Source organism: Camelina sativa, chromosome 2 (assembly GCF_030686135.1).
Source record: "Camelina sativa cultivar CO46 ecotype springtype chromosome 2, ASM3068613v1".
Classification (NCBI taxonomy): Eukaryota; Viridiplantae; Streptophyta; class Magnoliopsida; order Brassicales; family Brassicaceae; genus Camelina; species Camelina sativa.
In genome coordinates, this window is record NC_141881.1 from 31,724,978 (window position 1) to 31,749,550 (window position 24,573).

The window sequence follows — 24,573 nt, forward strand, 5'->3', positions numbered from 1 at the left end:
GGGTTTGTGTTACTCATGCTTTGTCTCCCCTCCCCCACACACAGACCACAAATAAAAATATCCAACCGAGGTGTCGTTTCGTGCATATGTTTGAAAACATATTGTCGTCTCATAAAAACGGCACGCTGTTGAGTTACGTTTGCCGGAAACGTCAACTTGCGCTCTCCTTCCTTCTCCTCGGCGGATGAATTAACTAACAAAAACAAGTTGTTGATGCGTTTGTAGATTTCTCGGAGATTCATTCAAGATACAAGTAAGCTAGTTGATCGCAGGCAGGGGGTGAGTGAAGCAAACGAAATGGGAGCATCAGATTCAACTCTGCAGGTATGTCTGGCGATCTTTGATATTCTTTGAGGCAGGGAATGATGTGATGGTCTTGAATTGAATCCTCCGATATAGATAGATATATGAAATTAAAATTCAACAAATTTATTTTAGGGAAATGGAAGTGGAGATGTGATAACGACCATATCGCATCGATCAGAAGTAGTCGATCCCATTCTCGAGAATCTTAAATCCCTCTCAGTTGTAAGTTTTACTCCCAAAACCGAAACTAGTGTTCTTCTTCTTCTTTCAATATTATCGATGATGATTAAAAAAAATGATGTGGGGGTGGTGGGGATTGCAGAGTAGGCCAATATTGAAGTCGCCTCCCACGGAAAGTAGCTTAACGGACATCTTAGTTAGAAAAGCTCTATCTAGTTCATCTTCCAGTAAGAAAAGCTCTCTCTTTTTGTTTTTGTTATTTAATTAACTAACATGTTTAGGAACTTTTTCTAAGCTTAAAATAAAAAAAAATGATGGATCCGTGTCTGTCTAAGACAAATTCATACGGACATATATCAATCCACCTTTTGGATTTTTGTTACAAGTCCTCTCTTTTTGTATCCAACCTCGTCTAAATTATCCTCTGCTTTTCTTGTCAGATACGGTGGATCCTCAAATACTTGTAGAGCTCTTCTCCATTTACCGAGAATGGCAAGAGTCCAAAGCTCAACAAATCACCAATACACAGGTCTCTGCCCGCCTTTCCACCTCTTTTTTGCTCCCGCTCCCTTTTTTAGTCATGGAACCCAATCCTTACTCTTATAAACTTCTCCTCTAGGTCTATGAGTAGTTCATTCTGTAACATATGTCTGCAATTAGCCAGACAACTTACTTTAGACTTAAGCTTCTTAGGCTACTCCCATTTTGACCGTTTTGTTCTCAAATGCTGGAATCTAATCTCTTTTAGATTGTCTACTTTCTTTGCTTTTATGTTTGCTTTTCATCACCTTGTTGACACTCCTCTCGGTGTAGCAATTTAAAGCGAAAACTGAATAATATAACATGTATTTAGGAAGATATAGAAAACAAGATCGAAGTGGCAGATGCTTTGGCGACTAAACTTTTACAGAGGTTCAACCACTCTGTTTCTGCTATGAGGACAACTTCCCAGCATTTATCTCAAGGTACTTTTTTTTTACTCTCAGGGTTTTACACTGTATGGACTGCATTATATCCATTTATCTTATACTTGGCAGCACATCTTTCCAGTTCATGGTTTGCAGGTGGAGCTCGGGGAGCTTAAAGGAAGGTTAACTGAGGTGATCAACAACTGCGATACATTATGTAAGAGAATTAATTCTGAGGGTCCTGAATCTCTAAGGTCCACTGTCACCCCTTTTTCTCTTGCATCCCCTGATTCGGTCAGTATAAACACTACTACCCTCTCTTCTAAACAAGATCCATAAGAGTAAGTAAATACTCTTTAACAATTAGTTAGATTGGTGAATCGGAATACGTCTAGTTATATACTATATTTTACTCATCTCATTTGAGTTTTGCATAGATGTATGATGATGTCTTTTTTACGTTGGTTTATTTTCTGAGTTGTGTAATCTCGCTGGTGAACAGTAGGAACCCATTGTAGGTTGTGATAAAGGGAAAATTCATATGTAATAAATATTTTCTGTTTGCCTTTTGGGTACAACATCCACAATGGACTATTCGCAGCTGAACAACTTGAAACAACAAAAGAGAAGAACAACGAATGAAACAAAAATAGATTTCAATATATATAAAAAGAAAAAGCAAGATAATGATGACTCTCTCGTCTTTGGGTAGTTGTAGATCAAGGTTGCTGCTTAGCGTCCATGTAGCCAGCGTCGACAAGCACTTTCTCCCTCTTGGCCAGCTCAAGGTCTTCATCCACCATCATCTTGACCAGCTTCTCAAACCCTACTTTAGGCTTCCACCCCAACATCTCCTTTGCCTTGCTTGCGTCTCCTTTGAGATTGTCCACCTCCGTTGGCCGGAAGTACTTCTTGTCAATCTCGACGTGGTCTTTCCAGTTGAGCCCGACGTACCCGAAAGACGCCTCCAGAAACTCCTCGACGGTGTGTGATTCCTCAGTTGCCACGACGTAGTCATCTGGTTTCTCCTGCTGCAGCATCAGCCACATTGCCTCGACGTAGTCTCCTGCGAAGCCCCAGTCTCTTGAAGCCTGTATATTCCCGAGGAAGAGCTTCGTCTGCAATCCAACCTTGATCCTTCCCAAGGCCCGGGTGATCTTCCGAGTGACGAAGTTCTCACCTCTGCGAGGTGACTCGTGGTTGAAGAGGATTCCGTTGCAGGCGTACAGACCATAGGCCTCTCTGTAGTTGACTGTGTACCAGTGAGCGGCGCATTTGGAGGCTGCATAGGGAGATCTGGGATGAAAGGGAGTGGTCTCGGACTGAGGAGGAGGAGTAGAGCCGAACATCTCGGAAGAGCCGGCCTGGTAGTACTTGATGGAGCGGCCGTTGTCAATGTTGTGAGATCTGACAGCCTCAAGGAGGCGAAGAGCTCCAGTAGCGACGACATCAGCAGTGTAGTCAGGGATCTCGAAGGAGACGGCAACGTGGGACTGAGCAGCAAGGTTGTAGACCTCGTCAGGCTTGATGACGTCGAGCCAACGGCGGAGAGAGGAAGCATCCGAGAGATCAGCGTAATGGAGCTTCATGCGGGCTTTGTTGGCATTGTGGGGATCGACGTAGATATGGTTGATGCGCTGAGTGTTGAAATTGGAGGAACGTCGGATGAGGCCATGAACTTGGTAGCCTTTGGCGAGTAGGAACTCGGTGAGGTATGATCCATCCTGGCCAGTGATACCGGTGACCAATGCAATCTTCATAGGCTGGGGAGTATGGTTGGAATCGCCATTAGGAGGAGATCTGTGTTGGGACGCCATTGATTGATGAGATGAGATGGGATCGGATCGGATCACAGAAATGATTTGGGCACGTCGCGCTTTCTATATATTTGATTTTTAGAAGCTCCCAAAAGTGATGAGCTTTATATAAGAAGTAAGGACTTTGGACGGAGGTGGTAGAGAGGGGGTTAGTATGGTAACTTAGAAAGGTCCCAAGCTGTGTGTATTAGTGGGTACGTAAAGTTGTACATTCATTGTTAAGCTAATCGCCGGCAAGCGTTGACCGACTACCATTAGTTTATGACATCTCTCTCACTCAATGCCTGAACTGAACGCAAGCAAACTCCCTCCTTTTAGAGCTAATATAGCCCACTAAAGTTTGGACAGCACTTCAAAGCCCGTTGTTTGGCCCAACCTACAGACTCGGGCCTAGCTTAGTTATTATTTTTTTTTTGGGGTTTTTTCCCACGATTTCTACTTGTATATTGTAAGATTCAAAACTCAAAAGTTTAAAGAAAGAAAGGAAAAAAACGTAACGCTAGAAAAGGGTTTTTATTGTGAATGCGAGTGGTAAATTAAATAGTTGACACAGTAATAATGAGAAGAATAATTAATAGAATAAGGATTAAGGAATGAGAGCCAATCAGCGCCTCGCTAATTAACTGTTAAGAGTCCCTAAAGAAAAAAAGAAAGTGGGGGTGTGCTGTGCTGTGCCGTTTTAGGGTTTTTAATTATAATTTCTTCCGGGGGGGGGGGGGGGGGGGGGGGGTATATGTATCGCTCTCTCTCGACTCTTGCAAAAAAAACACAAAACAACAAGTCGTATCGCCGACGTCCCTTCTGATTCCTCTCTCTCCCTGCGGCTCTTGAGATTCCTAGAGAGAAAGAGATTGGTCTAATAATACGAAAAATAGGAGGATTACTCAATCGTTTAGTTTCGTTTGTGAGAAGAGACTTGTTATTGTGATTTTTGACTAGTCCTCTTAACCAAAAAAAAAAAAAGAAGAAAAGACTATTGAATATCATATATAGAGAGAGAGAGAGAAATAAAAAGAAAATATGAAGAAGAAAACATCATCAGGAAGAGTGTCATGGGCATCAGAGAGTAGGCTTTGTCAGGTATTAATTTTTTTATAGCACATTCATTCGTTCCGCCCATAACTCCTCCTCCGCCCCTGGTTCTCGTTCTCTCGACTCTTCCGAGTGTATCTATCTTCTTATTTATTCATTCATCAGACTTCCCCCAAAGTCAAAAAAATCCTACATTTAACAATATCCCTTTCCTTGGGTCTACTAAGCAATTGATTTTTTTTCTATTTAAGGTATTCCTTTAAAAAAAAAAAAAAAGTTTGAATCGAAGATGATGATGATGATGATGATAAGTCATTATCAAAGCGACCAACTTTTTAATGAAAAGAAAAGAAAAGAAAGATTACTTTTTTTTTTTCTCTGGTAATGGTCTGGGGGAAAGCTAGTTAATTTATCTTTGCAAAATTCACCTTTTTTTCCCTTAATTTTTGATGTGGTTATGAGTTATTACACACACACTTGAATCTAGAGAGAATGAATATGATATGTGAGATATATATAATCAACAACAGCAAGAGATCCCCAAACCAACCAACAACGATTCAATTTATAAACTTTGTTATGAGCCTGAAATAGTGAGAAACATATAGAGGTACTAGGTTGGTGGGGCTTTTTTTTTTTTTTTTTTTTTTTAATGGAGTTATCTTATTCTATGAATTGATAACGACTTTGTTGCTGGCTGCTCTGAGAAGGAGTGAGTAAAGGACACACACACCATTAACTAACTCAAAAAAAATCTGTTCAACAGGTAAAGATGTTTCTAACTGAAGATTGTCCCGCTAAAGTTTCATCTTCCAATCTTCTTCCTCCTGGATTTGAAGCTACTACTTTGTTTCCATCCACGCGTAACAACATTCCCCGTATCAAATGGAAACGCCCCCCTCAGGTTCTTTTATTATTATATCAATCCTCTCCCTTTTTTCTCTTTGGATTTAATGGCTAACCATTACATGTTGTTATGTTTCTTACCAAACTCTGTTTCTTTATATGATTCCCACAATAACAGTTTATCATCAGTGATGCTTTGCTTGTCGGGAGTGGTGGTGACAGCACCGAAACTCTTTCTGAGAACTTGAGGATTTCTAAAGTCTTGGAAGCTTTCTATCCCCATCGCTCTGTCATCCCTACTCGGTTTGCTTCTTTTCTTGACTTTGATTTGCTTTGGTGCCATGTTTTATATAACTTACTAATTATTCTCTCTCTCTGTTTTCATATAGTCCTTCCGTCTCATCCTCTGTATCAGAAGCACACTACGACGACAGCACTACTCCTAGTATCCCTCTCGCTTTCATTGAAGACGAACCTGAGCCTCCTTTACAATCTTCTCATCATGATTTCAATTCTGTTTCTCTACTTGGACCACAGTTGAGTCTCGCTGCTTCTGCAGCTTTGTCTTCGTTAACCAAGGAACAGGGCTCTCAGGTCGATGCTCATTTACTTGTCAAGTTACTCAGTGACCCCATTCTCGTCCGCAACTTGTTGAATGGTAATGGTAAACCACTTGAAACTGCTAATCATGTTACTACTCTAAACACTGACTTCGCCAAACCTACTACTCATGCCATGGACTCAAACCCACCTCCTCTACATAATGTACCTGTTTCGTCGGTTCAATCCTGTGCTACAGATCCCCCACTCCCCAAACCCACTCTGCCCATGTCCACTACTCTGTCAATGAAACCCTCCCTGGTTGTTCACACCTATCCATTGTCTTCTGGGATCAAACCATTGCCAAAACTCGAAGATTCTTACACACCTGCTCCTTTGAAACCAAGCCCAGTTGATAATGCTCTAGTCTCGGAACAAAACACACAACCCCTTAACATGTCGTCTACTTGGGATATGAACAGGGTACCAGAATCAGCGCAAACTGAAACAGCTCCTCAAATCAGTAATGGTAATACAAACCGGGATGACTACTACAAGAGCCTCATTAGGGAACATGGGGTAGTCAGTCCGGCAACAAATGAAAATAACAATTACAAAGGTAGAGTTGATGATAACAAGAAAGTCGTAAAGGTTAAGAAGATTCAGAAACCGTGCATGTTCTTTAACAGACCCAAAGGGTGTAGGATGGGCGACAGTTGCATGTATCTTCACGAACGCTCTAAAAGGTCGTGGACTGATGTTGCACCTCACTTTCCCAGAGCTAAGAGGCTCAAGTTTGGATCTTAAAACAGCTACGGGTATCACTCAAAACTTAACCCCAATCATGTCTGAAATATTGGTAAATAGCTTCATCCAAATCAGTTCTGATAAGTTTGTTTAACAAGAAGTTTCCCAAAGTTAGTCATCCATGTTCTTTTCTTTTTTTGGTTAACCCTTTGCCCGTTACGTTCTTTTGGCCATCTACACTTTAAAACTTTCAGTCTTTCACCAGGGGTTTTGAAAAGTTTCGCAATTTTGTAGCCGTCCTACCTTCAACTTAAAGCACATGGATTATGATAATGATAATTTGATTATCCATTATATTAGTGAATGGTGATATCACTAAGCTTAAAAAGAGTTTTCGTCAAACTAAAATAAAATTAAAAACAATGAAACATAATTAAATGTCGAAGTCGAACCTATAGTTGGATTGAACTATTCTAGTCAAAACAAGACATAGGAACCATTTGTATGCAAATAATATATATATGAAGAGAGAAACAGTGGGCCAATTAGTAGAAAAACTCACAGACATGTGAACCCCACACTTCCTCTCACAATTTCTTGCCTGATCTATTTTAATAAATATTTAGTTATTATACCAATTAGTATGGTTTTTGATTGGTGTTAAACTGTTAACAAATATATACTTCCTCAATATCATAAAAGATGATGTTATAGTATTTTTTTTGTATCACAAAGAATTATTTTCTGTATACTTTTATCATTTAATATTAAAAATTTGTAAATTTCAAAAATTATTAAATGAGAATTTAAAAGTTTGATGAAATACTATTGGTTAATAAATATAAAATATGTTATTATAAATAAATAATACACTTATTGCTAAACATTAAATGTTTTTCTTAATTCATGTAAAAATTCTAAAACATATTATGATATAGAGGGAGTAAATGATTAAAGAGTTCGAGGTTATCCAAAACTCATTGTGTGGAGTTAAGGCATAACGATTAACTGAAACGGTTATGTCAAAATCTTTTTTTTTTTCACGCGATATGAAATGATTGGATATTTGGATGGTTGGTTAAACAGATAGTATATCGTTTCTAGCTAGTCATGATCAATATCTATTGTTAAAACCAAATGATCGTTGCCACATCAATTACGTCACCACTTATACGATACCAATATTAATAATACCATTATGAAATCATACTTTGGGAGCCAAGTGTCCGAATTGTGCAATCCAGAAGACGTTTACTTATATAAATTATTGTTTTGCAACTTAATCTGAAATTTAATAATGACATGAAATAAGTCTTGTCGTATTTTTGTGGTGGTGACATACCCAGTACCACCTCCCAAATTTAATTAAACATATAATGAGAAATAGAAATCTTATAACATTGTATTGTTTTTATGACTAGGGCTTATCCATGACACCACCATGGATAAAGCCCACTTTCAAGGTAGGTTATTGTGTCGTGTGTACACATATTCATGCGCGTTTACTTGGGAGTGAAGTAGACTATTTACAAAATTCAAATGCTCAAATGAATAATATACAATATCATATGTTCGAATAGTAACTATAGAATATAAATGTCATCAAAACTTTGACAATTTTGGTCGTGTATTGAGAGCTATACGTTACCTGCAAATGACCCTCTCTATTTGGTGAAGAAAGGGTCCATGAGTGTCGAGGGCGAAAATTTGTTGATGTTATGTTAGGGATATATATACATAATTGCAAAAGGACAAAAATGTGGGGGTCCAATCAGAATATACAAGCAATGATAGAGAGATGATCTAGTTCTGCTGTATGATCTGTCCTTGTTTTTAGTCTCCCTCGCCTTCAAGCGAAATAACGCTTTTAGTTATAGAATTCATTCAAGAAAATGAGAGTGAAAACAAAAGTACGTACGTAACGTGAACTCTACAACTCAAAGGACATCATGCACTATTAAATACATGAGAACTATAATTTTAAGACGAAAAGATATACACAAAGTAGGTACATATAGCCATGATCTTCTTCATATTTGTCCCGGGCGTCAAGGAGTAATGGAGGAAATAAGAGATTGAAAGAAGTGTTCATCACAAGGGATGGTTAGCCCACTGTCTTGGAAGTAACCAAACTCTTCCTCAGACTGTTGCAGCAACATCTGAATTATTCATGAAATATATAAGTATCAAACATAAGGATGCATAACATTATAACCAAAAAGGAAAGACATATATCGATGATCCATGCAGGTTATATTAATTATATATACCTGGAAGATTGGGTGCGTGAGGAAGGAGATGGGGATGACGTGCCGGGATCTGGAGGGACCAACGTAGACGACGAAGTGACCTTTGGGGACGCCGTTAAAGTTAACGTCGACGTTGCTCTTCTTCCCCAAACTCGAGCATCTCTTTAACATCTGCTTCAGAGCCTTACCACTTCCCCTTTCTACTCCCATCGTTCGCAAAGATCCTTTTTCTCTTGGCTCTCTGTGTTTTTGCTTCTCCGTTTGACTCAATAGATAAAGAGATAGTGGAGGTGACTCATATTTATACGCTCAACCACACACATATATATATATATATATATATATGATGAGGAATATTATAAAATATAATTTCACATGTTAATTGCACCCACACACTCATAGAGAATTAATAAACTGTGTGTTAACATGATGTTTCAACGTTATGGGACTCACCATGTGCAACACTATTCCATTTTAGACATGTATATGAGATGTATGTTCCATATATCTTTTGAAAGATATATAAAAATCTTGGGATATGTGTGAAAAAATTAAACTGTGAGTTCCCCATATTTCTATAGATTAAGATCATGTAATTTGAGTATATATGGTGAGTGAAGAAATTACATCTACCACAAATTATAGATATACAAAAATATGAATGTCAGGGATTTTTAGATTGATGAAGAGAACATGGGCGACGACGGCTCTTCATGTTCTGTGGATGAAAGAAATGGAACAATGATGTATTACAGACAAAACCCCATTAACGGAAATATAACAGAAAGCCCATACAGTCTCGTGCAGCCGCCAATCATTACCGGTCTCTCGGGTCTGACCAGACCCAACCGGTTTGCAATTCTACCATAGAGACATTTCTATCAAAGCCTAAAACCCTAAACCCTGGAGCAAGCTAAACCACAGTTCAATTTTATATGCAGAGAATGTACATTAACACATGAAGTCTTCCAAGACCATTATTTTTTTTTTGCCTTTTGGATATTTACAAACATGGAAGTTGTAGTATCAAATGAGGTTTTTTTTATATATATAATACATGTGGAAGAAAGAAAAAGTAGGCAATCTTCATCTCTAAGCCATCATATAGAGCTTAGGGCCATCATTTTGCACTGCTCATTCATGGCGAGAAGCTGTGCCTCTTTCTTGTCCACAAGAGCCGTCAGTCTTACATTCTCTTCCATTAGTTTCTGAACCTCTGCTTCTTTCTGTACTTTCTCGCTTTCCAACTGCGTTGTCTTTGCAACAAGCCTGTTTCAACATCATCATTGACACCCATGATGAACTCACAATCACAATAGGAAAAGAAAATATATATAACTCTTTACAACACAAACAAGTCGTTATCAAACACCTAAGGATAGTGTAAAACATGATGAGAATTCCACGATGATAAATCTGCTCTGTAATGGTTATCAACTATCAAAAACAAGTTCTAGAGCCTAGTCATGATGGACAAGTTGCTTATTCTAGGAGTAGGCAGATTGATGGAAAGCCAAGAAACAAGTAGTAGTGTAGAAGACATGCTCTGTAATGGTTATCAACTATCAAAGACAAGTTCTAGAGCCTACTCATAATGGACAAGTTTCTAGGAGTAGGCAGATTGGTGGAAAACCAAAAACGCTCACCGTTCAAAAAGTCGCTCGATAGTTTGGAACTGCTTCTCGGATGAGACGAGTGTTTCTCTGACGCTGATGAGACTTGTAACATAGGATTTAAGCGACTCAAAGTCTCTCCTGACACGACTGAGTTCCAGCTCATTTTCGGTAGCTCTAAGCTTCTGTCTAGAAGTCTCCTGGACCAAGTCATCAACCCTCTGCCGCATTTCACAGAGAATACTACTGGTCCCAAGAGCAAACTTTTCCATGTCCTCTAACTTGGTGGACATGTTGTCGATTTGGCCAACCTTTCTTTGAATCTCTTCTTGACTTGACATAAGCTTAGCTTTCTCGATTGCGGCTTGTGATTCGGCGATGATAGCACGCCTAGCAAGAGACTCCATGACGCCTGTAACGGTGTCTACATGGTTGAGCATCTCAGTGACAAAAGTGCCATCGAGGGATAACTGGAGCTGGTCAGGGCCAAGAGATAGATTGGCTAAATCGGCAGCAGCCACAGAAGTTGCTTTCGATTTAAGGTAGGACAATAATGCTGTAGCAGTGTTCACACGGCTCCAGAGAATGTCAATCTCCTTCTCCTTGGGGCTCCTAGTATCCATAGCTGGGATCAAGATGTGATGATGATCCTCAGTGTTGATTGATTCTAAGCTTGAGGTAGAAGAAACCAGTTCCTTTGCAGCCATACTTGATTGATCCCACAAAAAAAAAGATGAATGAAATCGGTAAGAAACAAGCCATACACATACAAGATTGGGGCAAAATTGATTTCCAAATAGTCAAAATCAACTTTTTACGAGAAACCCTTCAAAAAGCAACATTTTTGTTTCTGACTCTTAAATATTTCAACAACGATCAATAGAATCGAATCGGATCGCAATACAACAACCCCAAAAATGAAAAAGAGAGGATCTTTTTATGAGATAACAAAATTGTAACTAGGAAAAATGAAATGACAAACCTAGATTGAACTTTGCCCGGAGATTTCGGGGATCAAAACGTAAATCAGGCACCGGCCGATCGATCACACGAGAGGGAACGAAAAACGTCTGGTCGGGTTGACTCCGTTCTGAAAAGCGGGTCGTTGAAAGAACCACTCAACCCACAAAATTAGTTTTTAAGTTGGCACAAAATTTAGTTTCCTGCCTCATCAGTTTTTGTTTATCTGACCGACGACGTCAAACAAAATTATTACTTTTAGATGTAACTAAGATAAGCATCCATACGATGTGCAGATTTGAATAATAAATTAAATTTAATAAAAATATATTAAAATTTGTTGTATGTTGTTTATAAATTTTATTTTTGTTATAATATATTGATCTATATCTATTTACAAATATTTTGAATATGTTACTATTAAAAGTGTAATTTTTTATACCTAAATATATTATATGTTACAAATATATTATTTATCACCACTTAGAAAATGTCTATATGAACACATTAAGCCAATTATTTTACTTTCACTTCTGCATAGTTTTTTTAATTACTAAATTTGTTGGCTCAAAAAACATTTCAAATAAAAAATATATTACATAATATGCTCATCAATGATGTATCATCACAATAATGTTGGACCACTATGGAGATAAACATCGGCTCCGCTCTCATCTCTTAGAACCTTGCATCAAACCTCCTTCACCATGGAGAAAACCTTAGCTCCGCTTTCCTCCCTCGGGGAGATAATCTTGCCTCCAACCTCCTCCACCTTCCTCCCTTGGGGAGATAACCTTGTGTTCAACCTTCTCTACTATAGAGAGAACCTCAGCTTTACTTTCCTCCTTTATGGCTTTTTTCTATCTCAAAATAGCTTGTTCTGACAACCAATGAAAGTAAACACATTTTTCTAACGTCAAAAAATCTTTTGATAGTAACTCATCTTAAATTTCCCAATATATCGTAAAAGTGTCTTCGACACACTATGATGTAGCATCTGTCTCTGTAACGCCTCAACCGCCACTTTGCTTAGTGATCCCATGTCCACTCTCAGTCCATGGGCCCATTTTTCTAAGTGGGCCCTACATCTATTCTCGGTCGGTTTGTTACGTCTGAGAGACTTTAAAAACTTGTTTACCGACTCTACAAATCAAGAAATGATTCCTGTGTTTTGTCCTCACTCGCACAGTTCCGACAATCACTTCCAGGAAGGTCACTCATCATAAAGTTCTCTGAGGACCCTTGACCGAAAAAATAATTGCATTTTGGTGACATATGTGACCAAATCAATTCTTTTAAACATTTCCGCAAACCAGGATGTCACAGTCTTTTAGCTCATGTGGATCTATCAACAACGATTTATGTTTTTCCAATCTATATATCTATGTTTGTTGTAAGCTTGTGTTTGATTAGCTTATTTTATCTATCAATGAGGTTTTACTCGTTATCTCAATTTAGGATTGAATAAATAATGGTAACAATTATGTTTGCAGAAAGAAAAAAAGGTTTATGACCAACCAATCAAGATTGAGAAATTAGAATAAAATCAATTCGACATAATTAAAGAAGCAATAGAAAATTATAAGCACAGTAGTCTATGAATCTCATATAATTCAAAGATGAAAATATAAATAAAATAAAACAATCTAAAAATACTACAATAAATTTTAAAATATAGTATTAGGAAAAGAAAACGCATATATTAATCTTTTTTTTGGGTCAACATATTAATCTTACCTAATCCCAACTGAAAAAGAATAAAGTGAGAGAAAATTTTGGTTTAAAAAAATAAGAAAAATTTACTTTCTTATTATAAAAAAATTCCCAATTAAAAAAAATTGAAAGCAGTGTTTTTGAATAAATTATTTAAATATGAAAAATATAGTAAGAAAACACATATATTAATCTTTTTTTTGGGTCAACATATTAATCTTAACTATTCCCAACTAAAAAGAAGAAAGTGGGAGAAAATTTTAGTTTAAAAATTAAGAAAAATTTGCCTTCCCATTATAAAAAAAATTCTCAATTAAACAAAATTGAAAACAGTGCTTTTGAATAAATTATTTAAATATGAGAATATAGTATAAATTTAAATTTTAAAAACTAGGGAAGTTTAAAGTTCAAGCAGTGTTTAAAATATAGTATCAATTTATAGTCTTTTTGAATCAACCGGCCATCGAATATGAGTGGGTCCACATGTCGGGAATACATGTAGGGCCCACTCAGGAAGATGGGTCCATGGATTAATTAAGAGTGGACATGTGCTCACTAAGCAAGGTTGCGGTTGAGACGTTACAGAGACAGAGACTACATCATGGTGTGTCAAAGATACTTTTACAAATATATTATGAAATTTAACAATTAGTTACTATCAAAAGATTTTGTGACGTTAGAAAATGGTTTTTACTTTCATTGGTTGTCAGAGCAAGCTATTTTGAAATAGAAAAAAGACGTGAACATGTTCTCTCTACACAGGAGGAGGGCAGAGCCAAGATTCTCTATAGTGGAGAAGGTTAAATCCAAGGTTATCTCAGAAAGGCAGAGCCAAGATTCTCTCCAAGGTGGAGGAGGTTGGACGCAAGGTTCTCTCCATAAGGGATGAGGGCGAAGCCGAGGTTTTCTCCATGGTGGTCATACATTATTGTGATGATACATCATTGATTAGTATATTATGTAATATATTTTTTATTCAAAATGTTTTTTGAACCAACAATTTTAGTAATTAAAACAGTGAAAGTAAAATAGTTAGCTTAATATGTTCATATAGATATTTTCTAGGTGGTGATAAAAAATATATTTTTAACATAAAGTATATTTAAGTGTAAAAAAATACACTTTTGATAGTAACACACATAAAATATTTGTAAATGTATATAAATTAGTGTATTATAACAAAAATATAATTTATAAATAACGTACAATAAATTTTAATATACTTTTATTAAATTTCATTTAAGTTGTAAAATTTTAAATCTGTATATTAGATGGGTCCTCATCTAGTAAAAATATAAATGGATAGAGGATTGGAGATGGATAAGTTATTCTAAAAAGAACCTCGCCCACGTATTGAGAATTTTTTCGTCATGATATAGTTCAGAAAATAAATTATACGTTTTTAATTGAAAAAGGGTTTAAAAATCGCTTTAAAGCGACGGATGAAAAGGATAGAAAAAAAAAACAAATTCTCCCACGCGCAGCTAAAATAAGAAATCCTAAATTGTTGAAAATAGAGCAAAATCCCTGGACTATATAGCCTGCAGATTTGGGCGCGTGTTGAATCACGCGACATATAGCGCGTAAGGACGCTTCATTTTTGACCGTTTCCATGTAGAGCTAAATGTCGGATTATAACCTAGCTGCCAGCTAATTAAAACTGCAGTCCGGTTGAGTTTTTGAAGCAGCACATGCACGTCGTTTTTATTTTAATCTCCAAATATATTATTAATAAACATATTTTTATCAAGACATTACACGTAGGCTTTAAAATGTACTAAGGCTCAAATTAACGGCCCAATTTCTATTAAATTAGTATTAGGCTCAGTCTCTATTAAATTAGTCTTAGGTCAGCATTTTTTAAAATTAATAATTAACTGTATAATTTTTTCTTAATCAATGTTTCTATTTTTTATAGAATTAATAACTTAACATTAATAATAAATAAACAATATTATAACTTTGAATTTTATGAATATATATATAATCTCCTTATAATTATTTTTTAAAAACTTTGTATTTTTTATAAATTCTGTATTTTCTGATAATTATTTATTTACATTATTAAATATTTTTTAAAACAAAATATTTTATTTTTGTTGTAATCAAATTTCTCTTATTAAATATTAACTTCTACACATGTTAAAACATGAAATTGATAAAATTGATAACTTGACACATGTTAAAATATTTTAATGGTTAATTTTCAAAACCCATAAGACAAGAGTTGGGGCCTTTATTGATTGAGCCTTTTTTTCCTACTAATGCTATTGTGTCGGCCTACTATTGGCCCACTATTTTAACTCAGCCTAAGATCGATGATTGCTTGCTTGGCTTACCTATAAATCAAAAATCTTGGGCAGGAAAGAATCAATCAGACAGAAACAGTCTTCACTGAGAGAGACTTGGGGATTTCTCTATCTTGATGGTACAAGAGCACTTGTTAGTAGGAATACAAATACAAACAGAAATAATCAGGGATAAGTTAACCGGCTTCACCCACAGGCCACAACACAGTCTCAACTCAACCAAAGCCTTAACTGAGGAGGACTCCTTTACATGGCAAAGACGTATGACCGTCACTTTCACTCCTATTTCCTTATGGAGTAAGCTGGCAATTTGGACAAGTCCGGGATTACAAATGAAAGCTCCGAAGAGCCTGTCACAAACATTGGACTTCCCGGTGCCCATTTTATGACTGGGGGATCACCACCGCCTATACCCATCCAACTATGTACCTACACACATTCAATTATCCATCCAATCAACACATACATATATACCAGCAAACTTTCCCATCTTGGAACAACAAAACTACGGCTACTTTGCTAGTCCAACCTGTTTTCCGCTCCTTACACCCCATGCATGGGTACTACCATCCCCTGAACCTACCATACAAAAAAATCGAAAAGGGTTACTTTTACATGTGAGGAAGTGTCTCTGAACAAATATGTATTTTCCAAATCAGATAAAACTCAGAGGTTACCTGAAACAACAAACATCCCTTCGGGACTGAAGGTTGCATCCAATGTCGATGCTTCAGCTACTGGTTTCACACTATATGTGGATAGCTGCAACGTAATTGACCCAAAAAAAGAGTCACATAACCAGCAATTTTTGTGTGTATTTTTGTTATGTGTGTTGAAAATGAAAAAAAAAAAGAATATATGCATGGGTAGGGAGGAGCAAGGGAAGTTGAAGGCATACGAGTGTTCCACGAAACGAGTCAAGCACATGAATATAACCATCCATGGTTGTGAGCAGCATGAGCCTTCCATCATTACTAAATTTCACAACGTTTGCCTCAGAAAGATCACCACCAACGGAAAATATTTCAAAAGGACCCTATGCAAAGAAAATTTATAAACAAGGAAAGTGAATATAAGTGGCCCATCAGGCTGCTAAAGAACAGAAGGATCATTGGTAAGCATTAGTCAAATAACAAACCTTTTCGTACATACGGGTATCAAACATTCTTATGTAGCCACCAAAGGCAATTGCAAAAACTAACCCTTGATCATCATAAGCTGCAGCAGGCCTTCCTTGGACTCGTAAGAGACCCTATGTTTAAACCAAATGATCAGAGTTATATATATGGTGGTGACTGACATAAGACATACCTAGGCTAAGAAAATAAAAGGTAAAGTACCTGGCATTTCTCGACCCTTTGATCCCAAAGCAAAACAGTTCGATCAAGAGAACCGGAGATGAAGCACTCCCCACCAGAGCACAAGCTAAGCGAAACAACTCTGCGGTAGAATTATATGGATCAAATTTAACACCATATGGTAATGGAATGAAAAAGGTTGAACAAGAAGAAACAGGAAAGAAATAAACCTGTCATGATGTCCTTTGAAGTAACGCAAGTACTTGTTATCGTGCAAAGAGAGAAGCCTCAGAGAGTCTAACAAGATAAAGATATCAAAGTTAGCTAAAAGTAAATGAAAGAATGAGGAATGATGAAAAAGCAATGCACATGAAATTGAGCTCACCGTCCCATCCGTTTCTGGAAGAGTAGATGACAGTGGTGGGATGGGAGGTGAAGCAAACAAGATCAACACCGTACTTTTTGCTATTAATTGTCTTGAGACATCTGAAACAAGAAGAAGAAGAAGAAGAAACACTGAATTAAGTAATTGTCAAGAGAAAAAGGTCCAAGGCAAAGAAAGTAAAGGAGAAGGAAAGCTCACGAAGCGGTAGCAACATCATAGAGACGAATTGAGTCATCGTCACTAGCAGTCACCATATAAGTAGAAGTTTTGTGAAAGTCAATGGAGCTGATCCTGCAATTCTTGAAACGAAAAAGCTCTATCCTTTAATTTAAAACCCTTTTAATGTCAGCTAGAGAAAGAAGACACAAAGAAGGGGCAAAGAGAGAAATTACATAGTCTCTGAAAACGGCGCCAGGTTCCATGCTCTGTATAAGTTCTTCGCTGAGTTCCAGTGAAACTCGCTCCTCTCTCTCTGCACAAAAATTACTTCCACCATTCACAATCAATTACTCACATGTTTGTTAAACCACCGACAAAATTAACATATCCCATGGCACCAATTGCACTCACCAACCATTGCTCCGGCAAGAAGAAGACCACCAATACCGCCGGTGATCTGTAGATAGAAAGCCCTAACAAGGGCTTCGACTTTGATCGACGTCTTTAACCGCCTTCGCTTATAATGATTTTCTATTTGGGCCTAACTTTTTGAGTATGGGCTCTCTCAATTCTTTACGTATAGGCCCAATTATACGATCCCAAATGTCGATCGCCGAAATTGGGCCGGTTACAAATCAGTGTATTTTTATTGGTAATTAAAGTCTTCTTATACGGTAAAAAACACTGATTTCTTGTCTCCGTAACTTTAGCTGTATAATTCCGAGAGTAGTAGAAATTCTAATATAGAAATTAGAATGAATCAATACTAAATTACCAACACTTGAGTGTTTTAATCCCGAAACCCAAAAAATATCAAGCAAGGCCGCATATATATAGAGAGACACATACAACAAGTACGGTAACTTTTTTTATTCAACCTGTTTTATGACTTACTAATTAAAGCATAACAGACGACAAATAAGAACACAAGTAACGACGATGTTAGCGGGCGTTTTCCTCGTGGATGGCCTTCTTGGTTCTGATAAACTCAATACAGTCGGCCACGGCTTCGCTGTGATATGTATCGGTGTGGTTATAGTACTTTTTGGTCGGCGGATTTTTGTTACGGCGGCCAGATGTGGACTTGGAGACGGCAGATATCATGATGAGGCGGAGAACTGCTTCGCGAAACCGGTCGATAAGAGTCAAAGGGGTAACACTAATCTCTCGATCACTGGTGGTTCTCGAGTTGCTTTTTACACGGGGGACACATCCGACGCCGGAGTTCTTGGTCTTCATCATCTACACAAGCTTTTGATATGATTAAGTTAAGTGTGTGTCCTCTTCAGCTGTCGTCGCATGTGGGGTTTTATTTATACACGAGAATCTAAATGATCGAGAAAAAGAGGCGCAGTATTTATCTATTGGTGGTTTTTGTCTTTTGCTTTATTTTGTTATGGAGACCTTCCAAGTTCCAATATCAAATAGGAGTACTATATTTTTCAAAAAAGAAAAATCCTTTTAAGGCCGGCCAAGTTTTATATTTTGGTGAATGGTACATTTAATGTTGTGTGTTTATAACATGGTCGGGACATTTCAAGACCATATCTCATTCGCATGCAAATAGGCATTTAAAGCATTTCTTTTGTTAGGTGGCAAAAACATATACTACTACTAGTCTACTAGTACAACATACTTGCATCGAATGGGCAGGGGAAGTATTGTGTCTATGAATGGATCTACAAGATGGGGCAGAGTTGAAAGAGTTGTCTCAAGGCTTTTGCTGCACAATAAATAGAGAATGCATGCGGGTCATTGTCTTTTATTGACGTCTGCTAATTTTTCACATGGTCACATGTGGAAAATTTTACCAATCTATATTTAATCACAACATAATATACTATTGAATTGTATAAACCCAAGCTTATTTATACATTGGATTGCCTTGTTAAACATTGAAGCCGACTCACCGGCCAATTCAAAAACTAAAAAGAGATATATAATTGATATGATCATCATAGACATAGACAAATTTGGATGGTTTAATAATAAAGAGACGATGGATTTGTTAATTCGTCTTGGGTTCTATGTCGAAAACGAAAAGTACAGCTCATGTGTATCCGATACTTAAATAAAATATACTCATGGAGTATATATATTAACTTAGTAATGATGATTCCTAATTGACCAAGTACATTGGTTTATTATTGATAAAAGAGAAGAACCAAATAATTTATCTTATATATTTGCAATCGAAGTCATGACTAACGAGCCAATAAAAAACTAGAATACTACTGAATTAACTATGCAGATGTTATAATGGAGATTTATAGTCTGGATATCAGTAAAGTTTGTGTTGGAAGATAATTGAGTTTCTTATTAATGTTTTACTTAGGTTTATAAATTTCATACAGTACATTAGATGAGTGAAGAGTTACATAGAACTCTTATTGTTTGGGTTGTGTCGGTTAAGTCCTATATAAGAAAGAATAAGACGATGTCTTTACACACAGTTTTATCTTTCTTCTTCTTTACTGTTTCTCTCATACTCAGTTTTTCTTGAAACAGATCAACAGTTTGATGCATGGACTAGAATTAAATTGCACAACAAAGCAAGAGAAGTAATTAAAAACGAAAAGAGTAGTCATAATATTCCGATTAAAGTTTGGGAGTTATTGAAAAATAACAAGAATCAGAAATAGGGAATCAATCATATATGAATGAAGCAACAAGATGAGTCATATGAAAGTCGTCGAGAGACAGTTGAGGATAATTTGTCTCATACGACATTATGACTCCAAAAAGTAAAATGAAAAAGGATCGGAGGAGGCTCTCTCATTCATATGTCATCACCGGCGAATCTGACATGTTTCCCTGTTGATGTAGGAAAGCCTTTCAAACGCAACACTCCAGGGGAGGAGGATTGCTCTTTGGCTTCAACAATCTCGTCCTCCTCATCTTCACTGCCGTACACGAATCGAGTGTGTTTCCCTTTGGCTACTACGCTCATCTTTCTCATTCCCTCACACAACACATCCACAATCCCCTCCTCTGCTTCGTAGTAAGAATACGCTTCCTCCTCTTCTTCGTCTTTGGTACTTGCATTGACTTGCATCGACCACGCCGATGAGTTATCATCCTCAGGGCTTTTAGTCAACACAGAGGAGGAGCTCTCCCACACTTCTGATTTATCACTAAAATCGAGCAGCAATGATCGCGTTATGCTGGAAGAGCTCCTCTCTAACTCCAAGCTCTCTTCTTTCTCATCAAACATGTTGCTTTCCACCACCACCTGCAAGTACACACCAATATTACAAAACCCCCAACCTATATCAAAACAGAGAGATTCCATATGTTTTTTAATATATTACCTGAGATGGTGCTCTGACTTGCCCTGCAACAACCGGAGACGTGATCACAACCTGCGCTTCGTTGTCAACAGAGAAATTGAGAACTTGTGGGGTGTTGGCCGGAGTCGGGGCGAGAAGTCCCATAGGAGAAGTAACAAGATGGATGAAAGGACGAGACTCCATTGGAATCTTGGTGAGATCTGCTTCTTCTTCAACCTTCTGCAAGAGGGTCTTGACTTGGCCTCTCAAGAGAGCCTCGCCAGATCCAGGAGTGCTCTTGATTCTGCTCATATTTCTCTTCCCAACCACGCCTGAAGATGGTGTCTGCATCGCCAGACCTACGATCGGCGAGTCGTTGGTTATGTCGAACAAAGCTGACCGGTCCTGTTGCGGTTTTGCTCGCACAGACTTGGATTGACATTTGTCCGAATCCTCTGGTTTCTCTGGAGGACATAATAAAAAAACGATCAGATCCATAAACAATAAATACCAAGAAACCCTAGAATCAAGAATCTCCACCAAGAAACCTCGAGAGAAACAAGCAGAAGAAGAAGAAGAAGAAGAAGAAGAATAGGGGAGACTTACGTGAGGAGGACAAGAGATGATTGGTGGAAGCGCGGGTCTGAGACCTCGTGACTCTTCTTGTGGATGATGGTGTCTCCATTACTTGAATCCGATAAGAAAGAGTAAAATTCTGGGAAACTGGGATGGGAAGTAGAGAGAAAAACCGCTAAATCTGATTCTGAGAGAAGTAGACAAAAAGTGATTGTAATTGTGGGTTTAGTATATGACTGATTACATATAAATATATGATGATGGATTAGAGAAACGAACGTTGGAGCGTTATTTGAAAGAAAGTAGCCGTTGGGTACAGAGATGGAAGGAGCCGTTTCTGAAAAACTAGCCGTTGTGTTATTATTTCCTTGTTTACAAGATTAATCGGATAAGTTTTTCCCTTAATGGGCCTTTTGCGTCCCTTCATTTAGCCCACACTGTTCATCCATCAATCTGCCCTTTAAACTATTAACAAAAAGAAATTTCTTCCTTTAAGCTCCAATATTAAATAATTCAAACTTGTAATTATTCTTAGGTGGTATTGAAATTAACATGATAAAATATGAGTCAAATATGATTAAAATATATGTATAACTATTACATTATAATGTTTTCGCTACTTAAAGTTATATTTTTTATTTGTTCATTCATTATTTAGGATGTTGTGTTTTTTATGTTCCGAACACACTATAATATATTTTTATTGAGATCTCCTAAACACTTAACCCAATAAATTATTCTTTTCAGACTGATCAGTCATATTTTCATGCGAGCATTACATAATTTTAAAAATTGAGGTCAATAATTTCAAAGTAGTGTTGAAAACTGATACTTTGAAATTAAGTTTTTAAGCATGAAAAAAAGATGATTAGGTATATATGATGACCATCATTTAGTTCTTTTCATCTAGGAATTGAAAAGACTAAATAAATTATTTATTTCATTTGACTTCACATTATTTTCCCGGACCATTTAGATGGGATTGGTGATTGAAAAATATAAATATTTTGTTAGTATTATTTATTATAATTTCAGTTTACATAAAATTGATTTTTTTTTAAAGCGCATGCCGTCTGTGGACTCCAAGAAACATAGGATAACCACATGCTTGCAGAAAGTATACAAGTATAAACCATATGCTTGCAGAACATATATCGGTATAGTTTTTATCTTTATATGTGGTTAAATTTTTTGATAACCTTCATTTTAAATATTTGAGTTTGGATATGATTATAAATATGAGAGTTACAAAATATTTGATAGAATATGTAAGTTAATAAAATATGTGATAAAATTCATAATTTTTTTTTAATTCTGAATAAAGAACTGATTTTTGTTTTAAATTTAAAAAATCAAAGTTACTATAAATATAAATTTATGATAGGAACTTCAAGCTAATCAAATTATATTTTTAAATATACATTTAGTTCTCTCTTTAAACGAAAGATGAATTCAGCTATTTCTTTATAAATATTTATAATGTCTATATATTAAAATATACTTTACTTTCATAATTTTTTTATTCTCAATAAAAAAATGATTTTTGTTTTAGATAAAAAATCAAAATTACTATAAAAATAAATATATGACAAGAATTTCAAGCTAAACAAATTATATTTTAAAATATACTACATTTAGTTCTAAAGATGAATTCAGCTTTTTATATATAAATATTTATAATGTTATATATTAAAAGATACTTTTTAGATTAGTTGTCATCATATTTTTTTTTTTTTGTCAGCCAAATTCCATTGAAATGGAAAGATTAGTTGTCATCATATTAAAACGCAGAACATCCTCGATCGGTGTCTTTATTTTCTTGATAATTTTTAATCCTGAGTAGGAACTTTGATAGTTTCATCATTTTGGTCACGACATGTAGGAGCTTTGATAGTTTCATCGATCGTTGTTGCTCATCAGCTTAGACAATCTCTCAGCGAGGCTCTTCCTGGTTGCAGGGGACACACCATTCTTCCCAATCATAGACTCAAGAACTGCCTCACCCAATAACTTATTCTTGATCACGGCCTTTCCATTTCTCGGGACTCTCTCGTCTTTAGAAAACGCAATCTGATTATAACGTAACAGTCACAAGTTACGAAACCCTCATTAATTACTCCGTTAATTAATTATCAAAAACTCGAAAACAGAAAACAAGCATCACTCACTGTGAGGGAGCCTTTTGAGCAGAGAGCGAAGAGGACTGAAGAGCCTGGAGGGAAATCTTGGTCTTTGAAGATCAACAAGAATATGTCGATGGCTTTGGCTTCAGATCTTGTGTACTTCCCTGACGCTTTCAAGATCTCCTCACAGTATTCTACTACTTTCTCCGAGTATTGTATCCCCGTTAACTTCACTTTCATCGTCACCCTTACGAATTTCTCAAACTCACCTTTAATTTTCCCCACAAGCAAAAAAAAAGAAAAAGAAATAAAGAAAAAGTAATCTATAACGTGTTTGACTTGAACATACAACTACACAAATCGTGTGAAGTGTGAACAAGGGACAAAAGTGTTTTAATTAATTAATTTTGCACGTAATAATTAAAAAGTAAACCTGTGACGAGTTGACGGAAGAAAGGCACAGATTCCGTTAACGCCTTGGCATCCTTGCCTTCCACTTAACGGAGAGTGACGGCACTGCCATAGCTTCAAGGTAGACTCCGATGACCGTGACGATCACGAACTTGCCTTCAATAGCAAACCATCGTATCCCTGCGTGCGCAAGTAATTAAGCCACGTGCATGTATATATGTAATTAATTTAAGTAGCTAGGCGTGCGTAAACAGACAGGCCGTGCGCCACTTTGATTGGATTGATGCTAGCTAAGCTAACCTGCACCACCGAGGAAAAGCTTTTTGTGGGAAGCGGGCGACTCAACAGCAGGAGGAAAAGTAAATGCGTCGACGTGGAGTGGCGTCACGGAAGGCAATGGCAGGGGCGACGAGGCAGACCAACTCAAATCTAGTTATATATATTTTGGTTACGTTTACGTTAATTAAGGTCCATGACGAAGACTAGTAGTATCTGTTTTAGCATATAATTAAGAAAAGGAGAATGCATGGAAACAAAGAAAATTCAAATAATAGTCTTAATTAATTTGATGGACACAATTAATAATGATGCCTATGTAATAGTGAAACCCCAGAAATACATGCCAGAAGAAGCGAGGGGAGAAAATAAATAATGCGACTTACTTGGTGTTACGAGATTGCTGGCCAGAGACATGGTGATCGCTTGTCTCGCTGAAGATGGTGAATAGGATCTGAAAAGGTTAGTAAAATTCTGGGATTTTGTTATGAGAAATAATCAAAAGTGAGAGATGGGATCTACACTATGAGAAATAAATGGATAACTATGGGTAGCCGGTAGGTTAGGTAGTAATAATACTCAGTTGATTTCGTTTTTATATCACGTATGCATGTATATAACTGCTTTTGTATACTATATGTATTATCATCCAAGACCTCCAGAAATGCTACGTATGAGTCAGTTCTTCTAGCTAGTCATGGTTAGTGTGTAATAAAAACACGCTAATTAAGACCGTCATGAAATACATGCCGTGCCTGAAACAAGACACAACTGATACAAGCGAGATTTTGTATTGAAATTCCAATTTGAGCAAAACGTAATGGATTGGGCCATAATTAAGCGTATTGGAAGCCCG

General features: G+C 36.8%; 6 protein-coding genes and 2 pseudogenes across 11 annotated transcripts; 2 read left to right on the plus strand and 6 right to left on the minus strand.

Annotated features, from left to right (window-relative positions):
* The first annotated feature begins 42 nt into the window (after positions 1-42).
* Positions 43-3,462, plus strand: LOC104746019 (uncharacterized). Its single transcript, XM_010467409.2, has 6 exons — positions 43-324; positions 439-528; positions 629-713; positions 927-1,015; positions 1,340-1,451; positions 1,537-3,462. The coding sequence occupies exons 1-6, from the start codon at positions 298-300 to the stop codon at positions 1,731-1,733; spliced, it is 600 nt and encodes a 199-aa protein (XP_010465711.1). The 5' UTR covers positions 43-297; the 3' UTR covers positions 1,734-3,462.
* On the minus strand, positions 1,914-3,211 carry LOC104746007 (GDP-mannose 4,6 dehydratase 1 pseudogene; annotated as a pseudogene). Its single transcript, XR_015572961.1, has one exon. The product of XR_015572961.1 is annotated as a GDP-mannose 4,6 dehydratase 1 pseudogene (transcript).
* Positions 3,463-3,973: 511 nt separating the features above from the next.
* Positions 3,974-6,637, plus strand: LOC104746029 (zinc finger CCCH domain-containing protein 68-like). Its single transcript, XM_010467417.3, has 4 exons — positions 3,974-4,291; positions 5,010-5,147; positions 5,268-5,392; positions 5,479-6,637. Exons 1-4 carry the CDS (start codon positions 4,232-4,234, stop codon positions 6,434-6,436), a joined length of 1,281 nt encoding a protein of 426 aa, XP_010465719.1. The 5' UTR covers positions 3,974-4,231; the 3' UTR covers positions 6,437-6,637.
* A 1,587-nt stretch (positions 6,638-8,224) lies between these two features.
* On the minus strand, positions 8,225-8,894 carry LOC104746039 (protein SMALL AUXIN UP-REGULATED RNA 9-like). The gene is made up of 2 exons (XM_010467427.2): positions 8,647-8,894; positions 8,225-8,535 (listed from the first exon to the last, which is right to left on the minus strand). The coding sequence occupies exons 1-2, from the start codon at positions 8,833-8,835 to the stop codon at positions 8,425-8,427; spliced, it is 300 nt and encodes a 99-aa protein (XP_010465729.1). The 5' UTR covers positions 8,836-8,894; the 3' UTR covers positions 8,225-8,424.
* A 641-nt stretch (positions 8,895-9,535) lies between these two features.
* LOC104746050 (uncharacterized) lies at positions 9,536-11,473 on the minus strand. The gene is made up of 3 exons (XM_019239169.2): positions 11,221-11,473; positions 10,272-10,946; positions 9,536-9,894 (listed from the first exon to the last, which is right to left on the minus strand). Exons 2-3 carry the CDS (start codon positions 10,943-10,945, stop codon positions 9,726-9,728), a joined length of 843 nt encoding a protein of 280 aa, XP_019094714.2. The 5' UTR covers position 10,946; positions 11,221-11,473; the 3' UTR covers positions 9,536-9,725.
* A 3,812-nt stretch (positions 11,474-15,285) lies between these two features.
* LOC104746061 (protein ANTHESIS PROMOTING FACTOR 1-like) lies at positions 15,286-17,556 on the minus strand. Of its 4 annotated transcripts, none has more exons than XM_010467455.3 (11): positions 17,474-17,556; positions 17,296-17,375; positions 17,102-17,202; positions 16,904-17,004; positions 16,749-16,815; positions 16,561-16,660; positions 16,359-16,472; positions 16,119-16,256; positions 15,898-15,982; positions 15,750-15,799; positions 15,286-15,649 (listed from the first exon to the last, which is right to left on the minus strand). In XM_010467455.3, the coding sequence occupies exons 1-11, from the start codon at positions 17,478-17,480 to the stop codon at positions 15,503-15,505; spliced, it is 990 nt and encodes a 329-aa protein (XP_010465757.1). In that variant the 5' UTR covers positions 17,481-17,556; the 3' UTR covers positions 15,286-15,502. The 4 variants fall into 4 exon arrangements, with proteins under 4 accessions (XP_010465757.1, XP_010465775.1, XP_087349211.1 ...); XM_010467473.3 differs by having other exon boundaries at positions 17,478-17,555; XM_087493085.1 differs by having other exon boundaries at positions 17,102-17,194; positions 17,296-17,389; positions 17,478-17,555.
* A 2,071-nt stretch (positions 17,557-19,627) lies between these two features.
* LOC147949393 (uncharacterized) lies at positions 19,628-21,174 on the minus strand. Its single transcript, XM_087493088.1, has 3 exons — positions 20,938-21,174; positions 20,374-20,795; positions 19,628-20,294 (listed from the first exon to the last, which is right to left on the minus strand). Exons 1-3 carry the CDS (start codon positions 21,014-21,016, stop codon positions 19,842-19,844), a joined length of 954 nt encoding a protein of 317 aa, XP_087349214.1. The 5' UTR covers positions 21,017-21,174; the 3' UTR covers positions 19,628-19,841.
* A 1,484-nt stretch (positions 21,175-22,658) lies between these two features.
* Positions 22,659-24,285, minus strand: LOC104746083 (chalcone--flavanone isomerase 2-like; annotated as a pseudogene). Its single transcript, XR_015585149.1, has 5 exons — positions 24,104-24,285; positions 23,742-23,870; positions 23,464-23,621; positions 23,076-23,299; positions 22,659-22,977 (listed from the first exon to the last, which is right to left on the minus strand). The product of XR_015585149.1 is annotated as a chalcone--flavanone isomerase 2-like (transcript).
* Between the last annotated feature and the right edge of the window lie 288 nt (positions 24,286-24,573).

What these genes read in the sequence shown, in the direction of transcription:
- LOC104746029 (XM_010467417.3), top strand. Translation starts at nt 4,232, where the DNA reads ATGAAGAAGAAAACATCATCAGGAAGAGTGTCATGGGCATCAGAGAGT. An exon ending in CAGAGAGTAGGCTTTGTCAG is followed by an intron (nt 4,292 to 5,009) that starts GTATTAATTTTT and finishes TCTGTTCAACAG; the next exon opens with GTAAAGATGTTTCTAACTGA. An exon ending in CGCTCTGTCATCCCTACTCG is followed by an intron (nt 5,393 to 5,478) that starts GTTTGCTTCTTT and finishes GTTTTCATATAG; the next exon opens with TCCTTCCGTCTCATCCTCTG.
- LOC104746019 (XM_010467409.2), top strand. Translation starts at nt 298, where the DNA reads ATGGGAGCATCAGATTCAACTCTGCAG. An exon ending in AACAAATCACCAATACACAG is followed by an intron (nt 1,016 to 1,339) that starts GTCTCTGCCCGC and finishes ACATGTATTTAG; the next exon opens with GAAGATATAGAAAACAAGAT. An exon ending in TTCCCAGCATTTATCTCAAG is followed by an intron (nt 1,452 to 1,536) that starts GTACTTTTTTTT and finishes ACATCTTTCCAG; the next exon opens with TTCATGGTTTGCAGGTGGAG.
- LOC104746039 (XM_010467427.2), bottom strand. Translation starts at nt 8,835, where the DNA reads ATGGGAGTAGAAAGGGGAAGTGGTAAGGCTCTGAAGCAGATGTTAAAG. An exon ending in TCACGCACCCAATCTTCCAG is followed by an intron (nt 8,536 to 8,646) that starts GTATATATAATT and finishes TGAATAATTCAG; the next exon opens with ATGTTGCTGCAACAGTCTGA.
- LOC104746061 (XM_010467455.3), bottom strand. An exon ending in GCGCCGTTTTCAGAGACTAT is followed by an intron (nt 17,203 to 17,295) that starts GTAATTTCTCTC and finishes TTTCGTTTCAAG; the next exon opens with AATTGCAGGATCAGCTCCAT. An exon ending in TTCCAGAAACGGATGGGACG is followed by an intron (nt 16,816 to 16,903) that starts GTGAGCTCAATT and finishes TTATCTTGTTAG; the next exon opens with ACTCTCTGAGGCTTCTCTCT.
- LOC147949393 (XM_087493088.1), bottom strand. Translation starts at nt 21,016, where the DNA reads ATGGAGACACCATCATCCACAAGAAGAGTCACGAGGTCTCAGACCCGC. An exon ending in TCATCTCTTGTCCTCCTCAC is followed by an intron (nt 20,796 to 20,937) that starts GTAAGTCTCCCC and finishes TATGTCCTCCAG; the next exon opens with AGAAACCAGAGGATTCGGAC. An exon ending in AAGTCAGAGCACCATCTCAG is followed by an intron (nt 20,295 to 20,373) that starts GTAATATATTAA and finishes GTGTACTTGCAG; the next exon opens with GTGGTGGTGGAAAGCAACAT.
- LOC104746050 (XM_019239169.2), bottom strand. Translation starts at nt 10,945, where the DNA reads ATGGCTGCAAAGGAACTGGTTTCTTCTACCTCAAGCTTAGAATCAATC. An exon ending in ATCGAGCGACTTTTTGAACG is followed by an intron (nt 9,895 to 10,271) that starts GTGAGCGTTTTT and finishes ATGTTGAAACAG; the next exon opens with GCTTGTTGCAAAGACAACGC.